Source organism: Perca fluviatilis, chromosome 14 (assembly GCF_010015445.1).
Source record: "Perca fluviatilis chromosome 14, GENO_Pfluv_1.0, whole genome shotgun sequence".
NCBI lineage: Eukaryota > Metazoa > Chordata > Actinopteri > Perciformes > Percidae > Perca > Perca fluviatilis.
In genome coordinates this window covers 24,310,286-24,330,128 of record NC_053125.1, presented here as the reverse complement: position 1 = coordinate 24,330,128, position 19,843 = coordinate 24,310,286, and the positions used below count along the sequence as shown (strand labels likewise).

Sequence of the window (19,843 nt, the reverse complement as noted above, 5' to 3'; positions counted from 1 at the left end):
TACAGATGTCGAGTTTATCAGAGAGACAAGACATGAGGACTAACAGCACTCAGTCTGGAGGACCCTCTTTAAATGAATCATCAGAGCGTAAAGTCATAGTCATAACAACTAAATCAGACTCCTGGAGTCTCTGCTCCATCTGTTCTTAGTGTCAGAAAACTATTTTATATAAAATGTATATTATTACGTATTAAATATTGTTCATATAACTACATGTTTCAGTCTAAATTCAATTATTACAGCATAAATAACTACTATCAGTTTCATTGAGTGAAGGGTTTGGCAGTTTTTAAATAATCAAGGAATAAAACTTGGTGACCTTTCTTAAATAAAAAATTAAATAAAAATCACCACAGCTTGTGTGTGTAGTGTTTCAGTTCTTGTTTGATCTTTATCTTCAATGTAAAATATTAGTAATCCAGAGTTAGAGAAAAATATTGTTGCTGCTGAAACATCTGAGATATGATTTGGTGTTTTACTAGAAAAAGGAAATGAAGTGAATCAAATTTGGTAAATTACAGCAAATAAAGAAAGGATACAGAACAATATGGAGACAGCTTCCTGCTGCTGCTGCTTCTTCCTGCATTTAATTTTTTGGATCATTTTGGCTGTTTTTTTTCTGAATTTTGGAAGTTCAACCTGAGCTCCACAAAAAATAACTGTGGCATTTTCTAAACAAACTGGAATTTAAAGGGTTACAAATCTGAAAATGAATGATTATTTGGGGATGGTCGAGGCTGAAGTTGGTTAAAATATTTAACTCTGAGAAAATGGAAAAGGTTTTCTCTCTAAAGAAATCACAGGAACTTTGAAGTGAAATAAGTCGGTGTAAACAGGAGGTTTCTTTTCAGATCGGCCTGAATCAGAGTTAAAATGTAGCCTTAATTAGACATTTTTAAGGGGTTTTCTTCTGTTTTCTTCTACATCAGATTTGTCTGATATTGACTGAGTCACAGTCTGATGTGGTCTCTTGTCACTCTGAAGCAGTGCTGTATAGTAACAAAGTAGAACTACTTCACTACTGTACTTAAGTACTTAAAGGCTGTATCTGTACTCTACTGGAGTATTATTTTTTCTCCTACTTTTACTTCAGTAAATATTTTCGATGAGTTTAATACTTTTACTCTGATACTTTTTATTTTTATGTGCTGCATCGTTACTCGTTACAATCATAAAAATGTTCTGAATCATTCCAAACCCACATTATCACTGCCAGAGCGGTAGATGGCTCTGTCACCAAGTTTGATGAAGCTGACTTATCATTGAGCGAATCAAGTGATCAAGCTGTCTTATGAGAAGCTCCCATTCTGCCTTTCGCTCTGCTGCCTGCCTGCATTGAGAAAACTTGATCTTTGTTAGTTTATTTTGAGATGGAAGAACCAGAAATACCACCTTCAACACCTTCAACTTGGAGTGATCATGGCGGTGAGGAAGGAGAACACCCCTGCCCCTACTTAAGGCCAGGGGTGGTCTCCTGTACATCCAAAGTATATCTGTGGAACTCAAGACGTTACTGTAAAACGTCCCTTTAAAACAAAGTTGTACCTTTCTAGATTGAAAGTGTTTGTCTCGTCCTGCAGGCTGCAGCTCAGTCTGAACTTTGCACTGCAGGAGACACAACTGGGACCGCTGTAGGACATGAAGAGACATGATGGTCCCACTCAAGTTTCAACACATTCAGGTGTATAACTGTTTTCTTTATCTTTTCTTTTTTAACATAGGCCTACTTACTGCTGCATATTTAGAGTAAGTATGCCTCTCGGTCCCTCTTCTCAGACACACCCCCACTCCCCTCTGCAGCTGAAGACTTATTGTTCTTCTCCACCTGTCCACCAGGTGTCCTCAGACTCTCCTCATCCTTATCACCTGGGTCTCATTTCCCAATCACCCTGTAAGCACATATACCAGACCTGGTCCTGGTTGGTCCATGTTGTGTCAGGCCTTAAAAAGCACCAATATCACACTGTGAAAACACTCCACTGCAAGTCAAAGTTCTGCATTCTTACTTAAGTAAAAGTAAGTATGTATCAGCTAAACGTATTTAGAGTATTTAAAATAAGTATATATTGATCAGTAGAGATGGTAACTGATATTATGTTACTTCCTTCAAAAAAGTTGGACCCCCAAAACAAAAAAAAAAAAAAAAAAAAAAAAAAAAAAAAAAAAAAAAAAAAAAAAAAAAAAAAAAAAAAACAAAAAAAGCTGCTAGATATCTTAGTTAAAGCTGCATCTACTAAAAATATTACAGCAGCGACTATGAGAACTTTTCAGCTCTTTAACTTTGTTGTTACAGTGTTTATAGCATTGAGGCTCAGGATGATAAAAACTAAGTAAATTGTGACGACTAAAGACCAGAGGTGGGACCAAGTCACTGTTTTGCAAGTCCCAAGTCAAGTCCTAAGTCAAGACAGGCAAGTCCCAATTCATGTCCACAGTCCTAAAAAAATCCTAAACTTTGTGTTTCAAGTCCTAAACAAGTCATAACGCAATATTCACCAAATCTAAACAACAGAGTAATAATACTTTATATTTACACAAATCATGAAGGTCTGTATTTATTTATTTATTTTAAACAGGTTTTACCAAGTGCTACTGAATTTAATAACACTGACATGTTCTATATCTACATAAATTAAAAAGATAAATGTAAAAGAAAAAATGTGTGTGCGTATGTGTGAGAGAGAACACCACAGTTTGCATGAAACAAAATAAAAAAAGCCCACAACACTCTGCCACGAGGCGCCACTGTTGATTAAATTATTTCGCCTCGACTTTGTTCGCCCGTTCTTTGTGCAGCATAAAATGTCGAATGAAGTTGGAAGCTGTTGCATCTGTAATTTTCATCCCGCATGTTTTGCACATTGCAATCCAGATTTTAGTCTCACAGGTTACATTTAACAAGTAATTGCACATAACATATCATGGATATGCGGCTTCACTTTCATCAATGAAACTACACTGGCTCGGCTGTCCTATCCTGACTCCTGCTTGGCTGACGTGCTGCTGACATGCTTCTGTGATGATAGCGTCTTGCTTCCATCGCTTACTGCAGTATGTTCTGTTATATTCATCATTACAGTGGCTAATTATTCACTTTACATTTTCAGCCCAACCAATGTTACATAACCTATTAGGAGACCTTAAGGAACAGTGTGAAATACCCTGTATAATCATTCTATCACCCCTTTAAACCTAATGTTACACTAGTTCACTCAAGCACTCATAGCGATATCATCTTGTTCAGTCACAGAACAAGATGGAATCTTTTGTCCTTAACACTGAGTAGTTTTCACACTTTGAGACTTGAATGAGTGCAGAGCAGCAGCAAAGCAGTGCAGAGCAGGCCCGGGATCCAGGAGGAGCCATCTGCCACCAGTGTAATGTAAAAGTATTGTTGTACAGTACAGGCCAAAAGTTTGGACACACCTTCTCATTCAATGCATTTCCTTTTTATTTTCATGACTATTTACATTGTAGATTCTCACTGAAGGCATCACAACTATGAATGAACACATATGGAATTATGTACTTAACAAAAAAGTGTGAAATAACTGAAAACATGTCTTATATTTTAGATTCTTCAAAGTAGCCACCCTTTGCTGGACCTAATAAGCTGTATGCTTCTGCCTGCTCCTTGTCTAACTTATCCTTTTTATTTTATATTTTTTGGTCGTTTTTCTCACCAACCCCACAGGTGTTTAATGTGTACACGCTGTTACCTCTGTTAGCTACTTTACTTTAGCAGTTAGCGAGTGGTTTCTCTCTCTCATTCTCCGGCTCTCAGTTCTGGGCGTCAAATTTTGCTATTCCTATGCCTCCTAATGTGACAATTGAACATGTAATAACTGTAGTTTATTTGTCGTGTTTGAGGCAAAGCTCAGCACCAGGGAAATTGGGCTGAATTTTAGCGCCCAGTAACGTTAATTGTTGCGGGCTGACCTCATGTAGCTCCTGTCCCCTGGCAGCAGCGGCGGAGCCTGGGTGACTAGGCCTACTGTCAAAAATCAGCACAGCCCATCAGGTATCAGATCCATGGAAAAGAGATGGCAACCTGCTTTGTAATTAACTTTAAAGATTTAAAAATAAAAATAATGATAGGGCGCAGATTCTAGATAGTAAATATCCATACACAAATGAAACTGTCTTTGTCATTTCAAACTGGCCCTTATCGACATGACTTCACTACTTCATGCTTTTCTCCAGTCTGCGGTTGGTCAGATTGGTTAAAGTGGATCTGGGAAATGATGCGTTCATGAAGTATCGACTTGCTGGGAATTAATAGCATTAGTTGATTTAGGAAATGAAAGGAAATCAATTTATATGTAAAGCACGTTTTAAAAAACATAATATTTAATCTTTGTGTTTGGGGAAAGGTATCAAGTCTTTTCAAGTCAAAAGGCTCAAGTCCAAGTCTTTCCTGAAATTCTAAAGTAGAGTCTAAAGTCATCAAATTTGGGACTCAAGTCTTACTTGAATCCAAGTCATGTGACCCGAGTCTCCACCTCTGCTAAAGACAGACTGTATATTTCCTCTCTCTGTCACTGAATCATTAAGTGTACAGCAGCAACATTATTTTTCTTTGAAATATCTGACTTTTCTGAATAAGAAATATTTTACATTCAAGCTAACATGTGTCTGTCTTTTGCATTTTGTCTCCATCAACCAGGAAGGGAAACCTGAAAGAAAACACACAAGCTGTGATATTTCTTATTTATTTTTTTGTTTTTTTGTGTATGGTGAGTCACCAACTTTTTTTCCTAATATTTTAATGCTGTAAAATACACATTACAAAATAATGATTTTATGAAGTTCATAAAACTAATAGAAAAAAGATTCATGCTACAATCTGTATTTTTCGTCATGATTTTTCAGGACACACCTGAGGGTTATAATTTTGAAAATGAATTAATATTTGGTAGTGATGGTTTTGGCTGAAGCTGGTTAAAAGATTTCACTCTGTGAAAATGGACAAAGTTTCTGTCTAAATACACCATAGCAACTTTTTAGAGTGATGCACAAGGGTAAAAATATTCTAATGTATATCAAATGTTATTAGTTTTGCAGAGCTTAAACCACACATGACATAATAGTAATACAATTACAAATAAATGATAATGTAATAAAAAATCAGTGAACACCACAATGATATTAATATGGCAATAATAATAATAATAACATTAATGATAACAGTGTAAGTAACAACATATAGAGATCATAAAAACGGATAATAACACAAATAGATAAAAATAAAGTGATCAAAACACATCAAATATACTTCCCCCATTTAAAACAGATGGAGAGATAGAGTCTTGGAGTCTCAGGTCTTGAACCTGATGACTCAGGTCCTCCAGACAGACTCCTGTTGGTGCTGATGGCTTATGTCTCTGGACGCCTATAAAAACATCTAAGGAGGCATTTGGCACAGAGAGCCAGTAGAGCTGCTGCTGTCAGTCCCAGTCCAGTGTAGAAGCCGATCCTTCCCCGACTCTCTGGTTCTGGTCTCACTGTTGGTCTTTGAGTTTTGGGCTCCTCAGCAGCTTCTGTAAAGGATAGAAAATATAATGTGGCCGATTGTCTGAAGTGGAAATATTTTACTGAAACAGGAAACAATATAGGCACAGCAGAGGGACAGAGGAAAACCTCTCCCTTTAGGGGCTTTTTTGACTTTAATGATAGGACAGATAAAGACAGGAAAGGGCCACGGGTCGGACTTAAACCCGGGCCGCTGCTGTGAGGACTGAGCAAGCCTTAGTACACGGAAAACCTCTTCTTAAAGTTTAATGATTCAAGGCGGAAAACTCTTTGTGATTATGAATTACTCAGTTCTCCTGAATCAACTTACCAGTGACATTGAGCCAACATTTACCAGAGCTCCTTTCATAACTTGTGAACACTTTACACACATACTGTCCCGAATCATTAGTCCTGAGTCTGGACACATGAAGTCTGAGTCGTCCTTCTCTGAGGACGTCTTTGTCCCACTGGACTCGTCCTGCAAACTGTTCATCCTGAGTCTCTGGGACCTCAACTCCTTCATGGAGATGAAACAGGGTTGGATTCTTGAGATCAGTTAACAGTTGACATAAGATATTCAGAGAGTTGGAGGAACTGTGAGGGTTGGTTGTGAAGGTCCACTCCAGTGTGATGTGGTGGTTCTCCTCTGCCTGATAGGAGGTCTGGGTCACATTCACTACAAATGTTCCTGTTGAGGAGACAGAGAGGGAAAGTGAGGAGCAGACACACTGACAACTTTAAACTCCATCTCCACATGTTTCTGTGGACACTTTAGTGATTCTCAATAACTGTGTGCTGTTATTTATAACAAAGCTAAGTGTTTTAAGACTATAGTATTAAAACAGGTGGATGATCTCAATAATAAATACCATGTAAGCAAGCACAACACCTTCCTTCCTTCACCTCTAATAGTCATGTGGATGTTTTCACTAATGTATTTTTAAAGGCATAAAGTCTGTAAGTGAGGCTGAAAGTGTGTTTAATGTTAGTGGATAATAAAGTGAAGCTTTAAACTAACCAGAGACGTAGGAGGGCAGAGTGATGAGCAGCAGGATGCTGCGGATTAACTTTCCCTTTAAGGTATTAATACAATATATCTTCTCCATCTTCTCCCTGTGAGAGAAGACGGTCACAAACACAAGATCAAAGTTCTGTTATAGATTACATAGATGTATTTTTAGGGCCCCGAGTGCCGACAATGTCGGCCAGCGAAGCCCTGTTAAAACGGTTAAGATTATTAGTCTTTTTTTTTCTTTTTTTAAGGAACCAGCTTTATTTATTCATTATTATTATATCTGCACTTCATTTACTCTCCAACAGAGTGAAGGTCTTTGGTTTGATGAATAGACAGCTGAGACACTCCAAGTTCATCAGTGCTGCAAATTATTTATTTTTCTGGTTGTGCAAACCTTCATCTCTGGTGTTACTGGATGGTTTGAGTTGTTGGTGTGCTGATTTAATCATTATGAACTCAGCCACCTTCCAACTATGCATTTATCTTTATATCTTTCCAAAGCACTGATACAACAACGTTACTGGTGAGTCCTCGGACCCATTTTCAGTGCTGAAAGGTTTTAAAGTTAGGACTTATTAGGAATTCCTCCTTACTCAGTTAAAAGCTACTTTTAGATAAACATGTTACATCTGTAAATCTGGAATATAATCATAGTCTGCATATAACAGGAATGAGAATTCAACAGCAGGATGGATATAATAGCAACATCAATTTGATTACATTCATACATTACCTTGTATGTCTTTGGTCATAGAAAGACCAAAGCATTAGGCGGGAGGATAGTTTGATCCGGTTTGTTCGTCTGAATTCTTCTCACCAAGTTTGTCAGTCTTTCTCCCGTACCAGTGAGTCGCTGTAAACTGTATGCAGTACTCCTAGTATTTAGCCCCCCTGTGCTGTAATAAATTCTGCCTTCTTGCATAGAGCTGCGTTGCCCATCGCAGCTAAGGCGAAAACTACCAAATATTGTAATGGTTTCTAAGACAAAGTAGGCTACTGTTTAAAAACACACACACACACACACACACACACACACACACACACACACACACACACACACACACACACACACACACACACACACACACACATATATATCTTCTTTAAAATTGTCTGAGTTGCTTAACAATGCATCACTAAAGAGTCTACCTTCAGAAGATTTTGAGAAATTAATCAAGAAAACATTAGACATTACTATAGAAGCCCGTTTGTAACAATGGGATGGAAAAAGGAGATCCAGTAAGTCTTTGAAATGAGGCACTCTCAAAATAATGAGCTAGGATGTTTCGAGGTTTCCCATTATTTAAGGATACTAATTTGCGATACTAAATCATTGTTTTGAGATTGTTTGCCATTATGACTTACAGGATATTTTCATCACCAAGTTTCAAGTTTTCATCTTATTTCTTCTTTTACTGCCAGAAACAGGCTTCCAATAATTTTCAGACCAATTGGATCAAGGACATTTTACTTTTAGTAAGTCTCATAAAACATTGATGACTCTAAATGTTCATAACTATAGAGTTCGGAGCACTGATCATCACTGATAAACCCAACAAAGAAGATTGCATTGTATTTAAAGAAGTTAGCCTAAAAAATCATTACAATGTCTGGTAGTTTTCTGCAGGAAGGCAGAACTTATTGCTATACCTGCAAGGGTTGTAGGAAACAACCCCCACCTTTGGGCCCATCACTGGCAGCTGTAAAGGGATCAGAAAACCATCTGTTATTCGTGTGAAGGGAACACATTTAACTGAATAAAACAAAAAATTAAGGAATTTACATGTTTATAGCATTATCTATTACATATCTAAGATGCTTCTTGAAGGAGTTTTTATTAGTTTAGAAATGTCAGAATGGGGTGTGCCCTTGTTTAACATTAGTTTTTGGTTGCTTAGCCACAAGATGGCGGCAAAGTGTAGAAAACCAAAACCTGCATACATTTCTAAGAAGTTCTTCAGTCCACATTTTTTTCTACCGAGTGTTTCTGGAGTCATTATACCAGTTAAAGGAATAGTTAAGTAACATTTTAAATACACTTATTTGCTTTCTTTAGGAGAGGTACATGAGCAGATTGAAACAACTCTCATGTGAATATTAAGGAGAACACCAGCGGCCAGTTAGCAGAGCTAAGCATAAAGGCTGGAGGGAAACCGCTAGTCTGGTTTAGTTCATCACCTCTAAAATACAATAACCAACATGTTATAACATGTTCTTTTAATCCTTGCAAAACCTGAAGTGTAGGAACATGAATTTGCTGTTTTATGGGGGGGGTTATGTGTTGGACTATTTCTTGGACAGGCACGGTATTTTTCTGGAGTCTCCGCTGCTCCCATACCAAGAAATAGTCCGGCACTTAACCCCTGACTTTACACTTCTCTTTATATATGGATTTAACAAACTTAATTCAAGGTGAACAGTTCTTACTTCAGTCACAAACACTGAAAATTATGAAGGCCTAACGTCAGTCTTACATCTCATGAAAACATTAATGTAGCAGGACGTTCTTGGTGAACAACTCAGACAAACACCGACTTGTTTGCAGTGGCGGTTTTTGGCACGGGCGAACCCGTGAGAAACGTGTTTTTCTGTTTTCTATCATTTCACTGTGTGGGGAATTGGCAGATCAGCGCCCCCAGCAGCTGCAGGCGCCCTGCTTGCTGAGAGAGGTCAACACCCCCTACTTTCACAATGAAATGGACTAGGGTAACAGTGCGCCGCGGCTCGAAAGATAAACACAAAGTGACAGGAGAAATGGGAAGTACACAGACGGAGCCAAAAAGACATGTTGTCGGCAGTAGCAGGACTTTCATCAGCTCCCGTGGCCGATGATAGTGGTGTCGGTGTCAGCAGCAGTGGCATATGCACAGTGGGTAGGAGACTCAGGAGGAGAGGGACAGAGATGAGGGAGTAAGCACAACTCCCCTTAAAACACTTTGGCCCTTGATAAAACTGAGTGGTGGACAAACTGTTGATGATAACACTACAACAATAAAAAAGTAGGCATGCTTTACTGTATGATTGCAGTAGTAGTCTATATAAATGTTGCACATCATGCAAACGTTCTTAACGAGAATTAATGCTTTTCTATCTGCATTGACAGACAAAAACTCATGATAGACCTCTTCAAATTATAGCATAGGGCCTCTTGAAATTATATATATATATATATATATCTTGTTTTATGATTCATTAGGAGTATACAGTTTTAGTGTATTAATAAATGGCACTTTGTTGAATTATTTAATGTGTCAACTCACAATGATTCTTGCTTACTCATTACATGGTGTTAGTAGTTTTAGGAGTAGGAGTTGGTATACATATTCAGGGGAGCGCAAGGACAGGTACAGCTTTATCAATACTAGTTAAACAGTTGTACAGTTTTATTCTCAGCTTAAACTTAAAATTCTTTGTTCTTATATTCTATCCTATTATTATTTCATGTATATTGTATCCTATTATTTCATTTATATTCTGTGTGTGTTGTGTGTCTGATATTGTGCTGCTGCAACACTGGCATTTAACCATTTTTTGGGGATCAATAAAAATCTATCTATCTATCTATCTATCTATCTATGTGTCTATCTATCTATCTATTTATTTGTTTGTTTGTGATCTTATGTGGTGGGCCGGTCTGGGCCAAAATGCCAGGGCTGATTCTTGGTCCCAGTCTGTCCCTGCCAGTCACTGTGGCTCAAGCAGAGAGGAGCTTTTCCAAACAAAAGTTGATCAAGTCATACCTGAGGTCAACTATGTCCCAGGAACGGTTCACTGGCCTTGCCGTCATCAATATCAATCACTCAATAGGGGAGCAGATTTCATACGATGACATCATTGATGATTTTGCATCAAGGAAAGCCAGAAAGGTCAGGTTTTAGTTGTAGTTTGGGTTTTCTGTTCTTAGTGCTATAGTGTAATAATTACATTCTCTTTAGTGTGTTTTCACATTTGTGTGATGAAGGATTTGTGCTATTTCGAATATTTATTCTATATTGTGTCTTTTGGCAATGTTGGAGGTAGAGATTGTGCACCTTAAAAAAAAAAGGGGGGGGTCTCGCCCGGAGGGGTCTTGCCCGGGGCGTCATTCAATGTAGAACCGCCCCTGCTTGTTTGTCTGAGTCATCAGCATTCAGAATGTCTTTAGAGGTAATCAGCCCAGTCACTGATGGTACTGATGGTGCATACTGTGGGAAATTATACTGAGCATTTTTCAAATTTTTTTATTTTTTATTTTTTAAATCAGCTGAAATAAATCTCATGAGAAAGTTCTTCTGAATCAACTTACCGACGGCCCAGTTATCATGTCTGAGGGCGGCTTTGTCCCAGTGATCATCCTGAGACTCTGGACTTAGGGCTTTTTGGAGCAGTTTGTGAACAGTGTTTTCTGTTGGAGATGGTAAGTCCCTTTGGGGTGGACTTAGGGCATTTTGGAGCAGTTTGTGAACAGTGTTTTCTGTTGGAGATGGTAAGTCCCTTTGGGGTGGACTTTGTGCTTTTTGGAGCAGTTTGTGAACAGTGTTTTCTGTTGGAGATGGTAAGGCCCTTTGGGGTGGACTTTGGGCTTTTTCACTTTGTACACCTATAACGTGCAGAAAAAAAAATGTATCACAATAAAGGAAAGGGGAAAGGCCGAAAAGCATAATATGAGCACAAAATAATATAGTATAAAAAAGATAATGCATGGTGTATAAAATGAATACAATCCATGCTCCCTGATATTAAGAAGTATAGTGCTATTACAAATGCAGATGTTTTCACTCAAATATTTAAATGAAAGTCAGAAAATATATATTTAGCAGGGGCTAAAAAAGTATTTTGTTACTGTATAGTGTAATTTCTCTTTATGGATATTGAAGATGTAAACTAACCCCAACCAGGGGAACTCCATGACTTGTAGATCATATCCTCCTTCTTCTCTTTCCATAAACACTCCAAGCTGTGAGAGACAGAGGTAAAGAGTCAGAAACACATGAGATCAAAGTCAAAGTTCATTACAGCAGCTGATCCTGTCCATCTTTCTGCTTATACACATAATTCTGACAAGTGCACTACAACTTCTGCATTGACAACAATCAGAAAATCTGAACTTGTAGTTTTTATTCTCTGAAGATATTAAACATTTTGGTCCAGATGGATCTTATTCAAGATTCTCCTGGAAACAGGAAACACATTCTCGAGAGAATGAATACAGGATTAACATAACAATAACATAAACTTTCTGTAATTCAACCACATTGCAATTTATTAATGACGCAGATGATAAATCTGAAAAACTTCCTTCGGGATTTAATCTTCAGACTTTTTAGGATTTTAAAGTAGATGATGAAATGACTGAACAATGTCTTTACTTTGTGTTAAGTTTTCTTCATACATATTAGTTTGGCTGATCAGGACATTACGTTTTTTTACAGAGAAAGTTGTCGGAGCTTTTAGAAAATGCACAACAAAGACATGGGTTGCTACTTGTAAATTCAATGTTTCAAATTCATTTGTGCACATTAAAATAAGAATTATTTGACAGTCCTTAGACAAAGTACTTCAAACAGAATACGTTTTAGCAGTGTAAGGTCACTTCATTCCTCCCTGAGACTTTCACGTCTATTACACATTGAAATAAGGATACTGTTTGATGGATTAAAATGAAAGAATAAAGAATATCAACTAACCCTGTTATCACCTCCTAATGTTTGAGACACAGCAGTAAAATGGTGGATTACACCGTCTTTACTTTGATACCACATCCTGACTTTCACTTTGAACAACGTCACAAAATGGCTGCAGGTCTTCCTCAGTTGTCATGAGTTGAGCTGATGAAGATAAAATGAGTAGCCTACTTCCTCATGTGAAACACTGGAGATCAGAGAAGCATCTGATTCTCCGATTAAATGATAATTCAATCATTTAGGAGACATTATTACCATTTATTGATTCACGGTTGACGCAGATTAGAAAATTAGTTAAAAAGTCTCAAAGTTTAACATCCTGTTCTTTGATTAAAACTTAGATGTAGCAGCGCTACAGACAGAAAAAAGTAAATACCTCAAGAGTTCCCAAAACACATGTCGGATTCTCCTGGAAACAGGAAATAAATACAGGATTAACATAACAATAACATCAACTCTCTGTAATTCAACCACATTGCCATTTATTAATGACGTAGATGAGAAATCTGAAAAACTTCCTTCAGGATTTGATCTTCAGACTTTTTAGGATTGTCAAGTAGATGATGAATAACTGAACAACTACTTTGACGCACGTACGTTTACTTTGTTTTAAGCTTTCTTCATATATATATTATATATTAGTTTGGCTGATCAGGACATTTGATCATTAAGTTTCTTTACAGAGAAAGTTGTCGGAGTTTTTAGAAAACAAAGACATGGGTTGCTGTTTGTAAATTTAACGTTTGAAATTAATTTGTGCACATTAAAGTAAGACTTGACAGTCCATACACAAAGTACTTTAAACAGAATAAGCTTTAGCAGAGTAAGGTCACGTCATTGTTCCCTGACACTTTCACTTCTATTACACATTGAAATAAGGATACCGTTTGATAAAGTATAAGTATATAGATCTTTCGATTTCTTATGATTTTCCAGTAGAAATAGCAAAGATATTTCAGTGTTTTAACAGCAGCAGATAAATCAGTGTCATGAATAGGCTACATCAAGAAGAGGTTGTCGACTGACATTTTAAAGTGCGCAACAAGGAAACGCAGCTTCACGGGATGACTTATTTCCCTTTATGTCTTTAAAGCTTTCAATAACAAACATATTTCAGTGTTTTAGCCGCAGCAGATAAATCAGGGTCATAAATACATCAGTTATTATCTGGATCAACACACACTACTAAATTAAGTGTGTAAAACTGTCTGAGACAACACTGAAACATTTCTACATTATTCACATTTAATCTCCTGGACAATAAATAACTATTATTTTTACCTTAAATGTAATAAGTTTATTACTACTAATATAGAATCAATATATCTTTAATATCAGAATCAGCCTTAAAGAACTCCTCAAGAATAATTAATACATTATCTCTTCTGACCTGACTACCATCAACTTTAACAACACTGTATGTACAGGTCATAAGAATTCCTATTGTTATGAATGTGGTAAATGTGGTATTCATGGCAATTTAACTTCATAACATGACTTAATAAAGTCAACAAATACAATTAAAGTTAAAATTTAAACATTACCGTTTGTCTTCCATCTGTACCATGTAACATCTGTAACAACCATTTTGCTCAGAAACGTTGGAAGGTGAAGCGTTCATTTGGTGGGCCATCTCCGTCCTTTAGGCCAGACTACAGAGCAGTCAGTCAGTCATTGTTTGTGCATGGGGGATTCAGGGCTTGTGCCCTTTTATATCTATAGACAGCATGTGAAGGGAGGGAGGAGCTGAAGGATGAGCCCAATTTGTTCATGCACTGGTTCGGAGGGTTGTCTGGCAGCTGTGGAAATAAAAATAGCCTAAGTACAAAAAAAAAGAAGAGCAGTCAGTTGTTGTGCTGTTACTTATAAGTAGGAGCATTCTGTATTCCCTTGTTCAGTGTGTGTTCTGTTTATTCTGTTTTGACTGTGTATTCTTATACACATGCGCGTCACCAGTGTTGCCACAGTTACTTTGAAAAAGTAACTCAGTTACTTTACAGATTACTTGATTTTAAAAGTAGTTTAGTTAGGCTAATTTACAGATAACTTGATTTTAAAAGTAACGAAGTTAGATTATAAGTTACTTTATTAGTTACATTCAGCAACTGCCGACAACACCCCCACAGCCTCAACATAAAAATGACAACCGGTTTACTGTGAGGCAGCTCGGCATTACCAGTAGTAGGGATTTTGTTTATTATGGCACGAAAGCGATTGAGTCAGCCGTGTTTAAGGGCAGCATTTCCTCTACAACATAGGCCTACTGCCAGACCAACTTCTCCAACTCTCCCCCACTTACTGGTTTTGCACCGAAGTCCAGCTTTTGTTGTTTCGCTGCTTCGCTCCACCTGCTGGGACTTACTCTGTAAGTTTGACTGCAGTGCTGCGACTCCAAATGGTTCTCTCAGTAAAGAGACAATTCAACGACAACAGTTTAACACACATTTGATTCATTGAAGACAGATCATCCTGAAACCTGATCCACATAAAAAGCTGATGATCATCCATGCACATTAGCGCTTTGTAAATCAAAATTGAAAGTAATCTACGCTGGTGAGATTTTCCGTCGGTGTCTGACACCATTGGAAGTGTGTTTATTGACAGACATCCGCACAATTTTTAAACCATCACAACTAAACATCTGCACGGTTTATACACAGCAGCAAACTGATCGGATGTCTGCCTGACATAAGAATGATCTACATAGTTTAGTCTCTTAACAAAGAAGTGAGTTGCGGCTGTTTGAACTATAGCCCCCCTCTGCTTTATCGTCAACAGTAGACCCATACTAACTGGCGCCATCTTGCGACAGAAATACATCACTGTAGCTGATTATTGTCATAACTGATCAGTCATGTGTAATAAGTAACACAGAGGAATCAGTATAAACAGACTGTATATGTCCTCTCTCTGTCCTGTAATAAGTGAACTCTGAGCTCATGTGTTTGTGACTCTTCACCTCTGTCTCCTCTCACAGGGAGAAGATGATCTGCAGCATCCTGCTGCTCATCATCCTGACCTCCTGTGTCTCTGGTTAGTTTACAGCTTAATTTTATTATCCACTAACACTAAACAAAGAATCACTAAAGTGTCCACAGAAACATGTGGAGATGGAGTTTAAAGTTGTCAGTGTGTCTGCTCCTCACTTTCCCCCTCTGTCTCCTCAACAGGAACGTTTGTAGTGAATGTGACCCAGACCTCCTATCAGGCAGAGGAGAACCACCACATCACACTGGAGTGGACCTTCACAACCAACCCTCACACTTCCTCCAACTCTCTGAATATCTTCTGTGAACTGTTAACTGTCAAGAATCCAGTCCTGTTTCATCTCCATGAAGGAGTCGAGGTCCCAGAGTCTCAGGATGAACAGTTTGCAGGACGAGTCCAGTGGGACAAAGACGTCCTCAGAGAAGGACGACTCAGACTTCATGTGTCCAGACTCAGGACTGGAGACTCGGGACTGTACCTGTGTGATGTTCTCACAGATTATTGGAGTAACTCTGTTAGATGTTTACTCAATGTCACTGGTAAGTTGATTCCGAACGTTCTTTCAGTTTCAATTCAGCAGCTTCTTAGATATTTAACAAGAACACTTTGAACTTCCACAATCCTTTTAAATTGTCTTATAGTAAAACGTTTTCCTTCACATGAATGGAACAGATGTGTTTGGTCTCTTTACAGCAGCGAGGGATCGGCCTAAACCTGAGACACCAAACACAACAAGTCCACCAAACACAACATGTCCACCACAACCAGATATTCGAGGAAGGATCGGTCTCTTCTGTGGACTGACAGCAGCTCTGCTGGGTTTTTTATTTCTGTCGTTGTCTGCTGAGAACAAGACTTCTCCTTGAACACTGAAATATTTCTCGTGTATTTTAATTCATCAGTTTAACAAATGAAGATGTTCAACTTAAGGAATCTTTTGATAATTTTAACTAAATAAAGTTAATTTAAATGTTCTTTGCTGACTGTGATATCTGAAAATGTTACAGCTCTAACTGATCATATTGAACTTTTGATGATTTGTTGAATTGGAACCACGAATGGGAGAAAAATCATTATTTGTATATATTTTTATCTTTTATATTATACTTTTTGTACGTGTCTTAATTGCACCGTGGGGTCGGACACATTTTTAATAGCTCTGAATGTCTGGCACATATTGCAGAATCAACAATAAAGTTGACTTGACTTGATCCACTGAGTGGTTCAACTTATAATTTAAACATTCAGAGGTTATTTATATGAAAACAGTCTCATAATACATTCACAGTAAATAATAAATACTAAGGTATATTTCATATTATAGAAAACAATAGTTACTTTTTATATTTAAGAACAAAGTGCTTCAGAAGTGTTTATCAGAAGAATAAGAAGATTGTCCACCTGTCCACCAGGTGTCCTCAGACTGTCCTCATCCTGATCACCTGGGTCTCATTTCCCAATCACCCTGTCAGCACATATACCAGACCTGGTCCTGGTTGGTCCATGTTGTGTCGGGCCTTAAAAAGCACCAATACCATCAGCTCAATGTACTTAAAGTAAAAATGTTGTGCAGTGCAGATGGGCAGCTGCTTCTTCCTTGGAGGAAATGTGTAACTGATGTTATGTTTCTTCCTTCAAACAGTTTGGACCCAGAATGGAAGAAGTGAAGCTGCCAAATGTCTCCTCACATCTGGACCAGTTCTGGATCTGACTTGTTCTGCTGGAGGAGACATGAGACTAAAGGAAGAGCAAACAAAGCAACGACACAAACAGAAGGTAATTTAGGAACATTGCTGCTGGACATCTTACAGCTGCATCTACTAGAAATATCACAGCAGAGACTAGGAGAACTTTGCAGCTCTGCGAGAAGTTTTAACTTTGTTCCAATGATGTGATCTGACTTTTGGGCCTCCTGGTGTGTGTTCTGCAGCTGCATGAAGACAGAAAACCAGTGTTTGTATCAAAATTTCAATTTTGCTTCAAAGAAAACAACTCCAAACTCGTGTTGCTGTTATGTTGCGATTTTTGTTGGGTCAGACCCATCTGCTAGCGATGGGGGGCCGAGACTACATGGAAAAGTATGCACCAAAAAAGCCACTTTGAAATGTTACTGTTTTCATGAATACAAAAGTTCGGTGACCCCTCAACAAAGAATATAAAAGGAATGACCCTCCCCCATTTTCCACCGGTGGTCCATTCCACAAATACCGAACAGTCCCTAAATGTTAGAGTTAGACATGCAGGTGTGATGATTCGTTATGTATTAGGTCAAGGAGGGTCAAGGAGGGTCAAGCAGGCAGTTGGCACCGCAGACTTTTGGTTTTCCATTGTAAACATGGCGGCAGCTGTGTTGTCTCGCTCTGTGGCGGCTACAGTAACCACACCGAGACAAAGTATACAGAAGCTCATTTTACCATTATCATCCAACATTATTACTATAAATATATAGACGTATATGAATTGAACTTGGACAGAGAGGTGAAGTGGGCCTGTGATATACAGTCAGTATGTTTGGAGGAGATATTCAGACACAGGAGTCCACAGAGGGAGGAAGACCAGCAACAAATACCAGGGCTCTCAAGTTTTGAAGACAGGCAAGAGTTTGCATCTTTTGTTAAGGATTTAACCCCTGTGCATATGACAATTATTCACGTCAATGATACATTAATTCATTTTAATGAATTGATAAACAGAATTGTTTGAGCAAGATTTCTGCTCATGTTCAAAACGTCGTGCGCATTCAAAATATATCTGTTTTATCTGAGTTTTGGAGTCGTGATATTTTGAGAAAAATAAAGTTATAATAGTCAATATATTTCAGAAAATAATCTGCTGTGCATTAACGTGATTGCTCTGCTGAGACGGTAGATCTCAGACCTTCTGACAGACACAGAGCCCTTTTTGGGTCTCTGGTCTCTGAATGAGCGAATGTTTAGGGAAGTGTCTGGACGCTGCTCTATGCTTTTTTTTCCATTGGCTGTTGCTTTAAATCTTACCCAGATACAATAGTGCTATTTTCTGATTGGCTATTGTGTAGCCCCTTTCTTTTTTTTGATTGGCTGATAAGTGGCAGGCTCGACTAAGAACTCCAGGGGAGACGCGCTTGATTCCTGCCGGTTCCATAGTGAGAGCGGCGCGGCCAGAGAAATTTTGGGTGCTGCGGCATATTCAATTTATTTTAAATAGTTTTTCCGCGTGAGAAATACAATGTGTGGCGGGAGTGCGTGACAAAAGACCGAAATGAGTGACTGTAACGCTCAATGCGTGACACTTGAGAGCCCTGAAATACTGATAAGGTTGGTGTTCTTATTACTTTTTAATATCATTATTCTTATATCCACATTATTGTCGTCCACTGAAACAAACAAAAGACAAAACTTATCTTTAAGGCTTGACATTTACTTTTTTGCTCCCCAGCCCCGGTGGTTAGTGGTTATACGAAGCTACTAGCCACTCAGCATTTTCACTAGCCACTATTTTGTGGGAAATTAAGTTTTATTAGTTTGGATGATTAGTTCAATTTTATTTAGTGTCAAATTCATACAAGAAATGCAAAAACAGCTGCAGCACCTCCTCCGTAACGTCCCCGGGGGGAGATCAGAACAGGTAGGACTACATATTTAGTGTCAAACATTTTCAGAGTAGAGAAGCAGTTTGTCTGTCTATTTCATAACTCAGGAGACATAAAACAGCTTGCTGCTCGCTCTTCTTCAAGTAAGTATAAAACATATTTAATGATTCAACGTTTGTTTTTATTGTGTACATCAACTGTGGGACATTTCCTGATATTTAGACTGACAAACATGTTAATTTACTCTCAGATTAGAAAATGATTCAAACAAATTGGCCCACGTTTTATATTTGGTTCTTTACTGAACTATTATTATAAAAGTTCCTCCAGGATTTGATCTTCAGACATATTGTAATCTTCAGTTGATAAATGACAGGACAACCTGTTGTTTTAAACTTTGTTTTAGGCTTTTTCTCGATGTTAGTTTGGATGATCAGTTCAATTTTATTTAGTGTCAAGTTCAAACAACAGGATGACTTGTTTCCCTTTAAGTCTTTAAAGGTCCAATAACGAACATAATTAAAATATATATTACACAGTATAACAATAAGAGTTTGTCCCCATAAAATAATCCCCCAAACAGTTGTCAATATCAAACAAAATAATATGTCATTGCTAATTGTATTTTAATTAGTAACAATGACACAACCATCAGAGATGAACCATCTAAAGTAGTTTCTAACTATTGCTTCCCGTGTTGCACAGCCAGGCAGTCTGACAGAAAGCCAGTGGTGGACATGTTGTGGGGACAATCAGAGGCGTCGGACTGGGGGGGGGAATAAGGGGATTGAGTACCCAGAGGTCTGAACCGACCCGTCTCAGCTCCACTCAAACCTGCTGATGGCGTCGCTGCGACTCAGCTGGTCGAGTCTCCAGAGGCTGGTTTTAGAACGTGAGAGGACGTCACCTGTTCCAACAGCCGATGGAGGAGTCAGATGGTCAAGTCAGCTACAAACTATAGAAATAAAATGAGCCATGATCCATTTTATTATATATTATATATTTATATAGCTACAAAAAAAGCCTAAAATTTGGAAGTTAGAATGGAAGTACAAAGAGGCGTTGTAAAGGAGAGGATACACCGTCTCATGT

The 19,843-nt window shown here is 38.1% G+C and overlaps 2 protein-coding genes and 1 long non-coding RNA gene across 4 annotated transcripts in view; 1 reads left to right on the top strand and 2 right to left on the bottom strand.

The window, feature by feature from the left end:
• Positions 1–19,843, top strand: part of LOC120573113 — a 78,338-nt gene that overhangs the window by 32,937 nt on the left and 25,558 nt on the right. Inside the window, exons 2-4 of the mRNA XM_039822589.1 lie at positions 15,170–15,225; positions 15,363–15,719; positions 15,874–15,918. Coding sequence (XP_039678523.1) covers positions 15,170–15,225; positions 15,363–15,719; positions 15,874–15,918 — 458 coding nt within the window. The remainder of the gene's footprint in view (positions 1–15,169; positions 15,226–15,362; positions 15,720–15,873; positions 15,919–19,843) is intronic.
• On the bottom strand, positions 4,699–10,962 carry LOC120573114. 2 transcript variants are annotated; one of them, XM_039822590.1, is made up of 5 exons: positions 10,815–10,962; positions 7,263–8,229; positions 6,533–6,627; positions 5,843–6,202; positions 4,699–5,540 (listed from the first exon to the last, which is right to left on the bottom strand). In XM_039822590.1, the coding sequence occupies exons 2-5, from the start codon at positions 7,295–7,297 to the stop codon at positions 5,377–5,379; spliced, it is 654 nt and encodes a 217-aa protein (XP_039678524.1). In that variant the 5' UTR covers positions 7,298–8,229; positions 10,815–10,962; the 3' UTR covers positions 4,699–5,376. The 2 variants fall into 2 exon arrangements, with proteins under 2 accessions (XP_039678524.1, XP_039678525.1); XM_039822591.1 differs by lacking the exons at positions 6,533–6,627; positions 7,263–8,229; positions 10,815–10,962 and adding an exon at positions 6,257–6,277 and having other exon boundaries at positions 5,843–6,224.
• LOC120573134 lies at positions 11,067–13,993 on the bottom strand. The gene is made up of 3 exons (XR_005641642.1): positions 13,737–13,993; positions 11,398–11,465; positions 11,067–11,108 (listed from the first exon to the last, which is right to left on the bottom strand). It is a non-coding gene; the product is annotated as an uncharacterized LOC120573134 (long non-coding RNA).

Coding starts and splice junctions, on each gene's coding strand:
- LOC120573114 (XM_039822590.1), bottom strand. CDS start 7,297: ATGCTTTGGTCTTTCTATGACCAAAGACATACAAG. Junction 6,628..7,262: donor TATGACCAAAGACATACAAG/GTAATGTATGAA, acceptor CTTCTCTCACAG/GGAGAAGATGGAGAAGATAT. Junction 5,541..5,842: donor ATGTTGGCTCAATGTCACTG/GTAAGTTGATTC, acceptor TATCCTTTACAG/AAGCTGCTGAGGAGCCCAAA.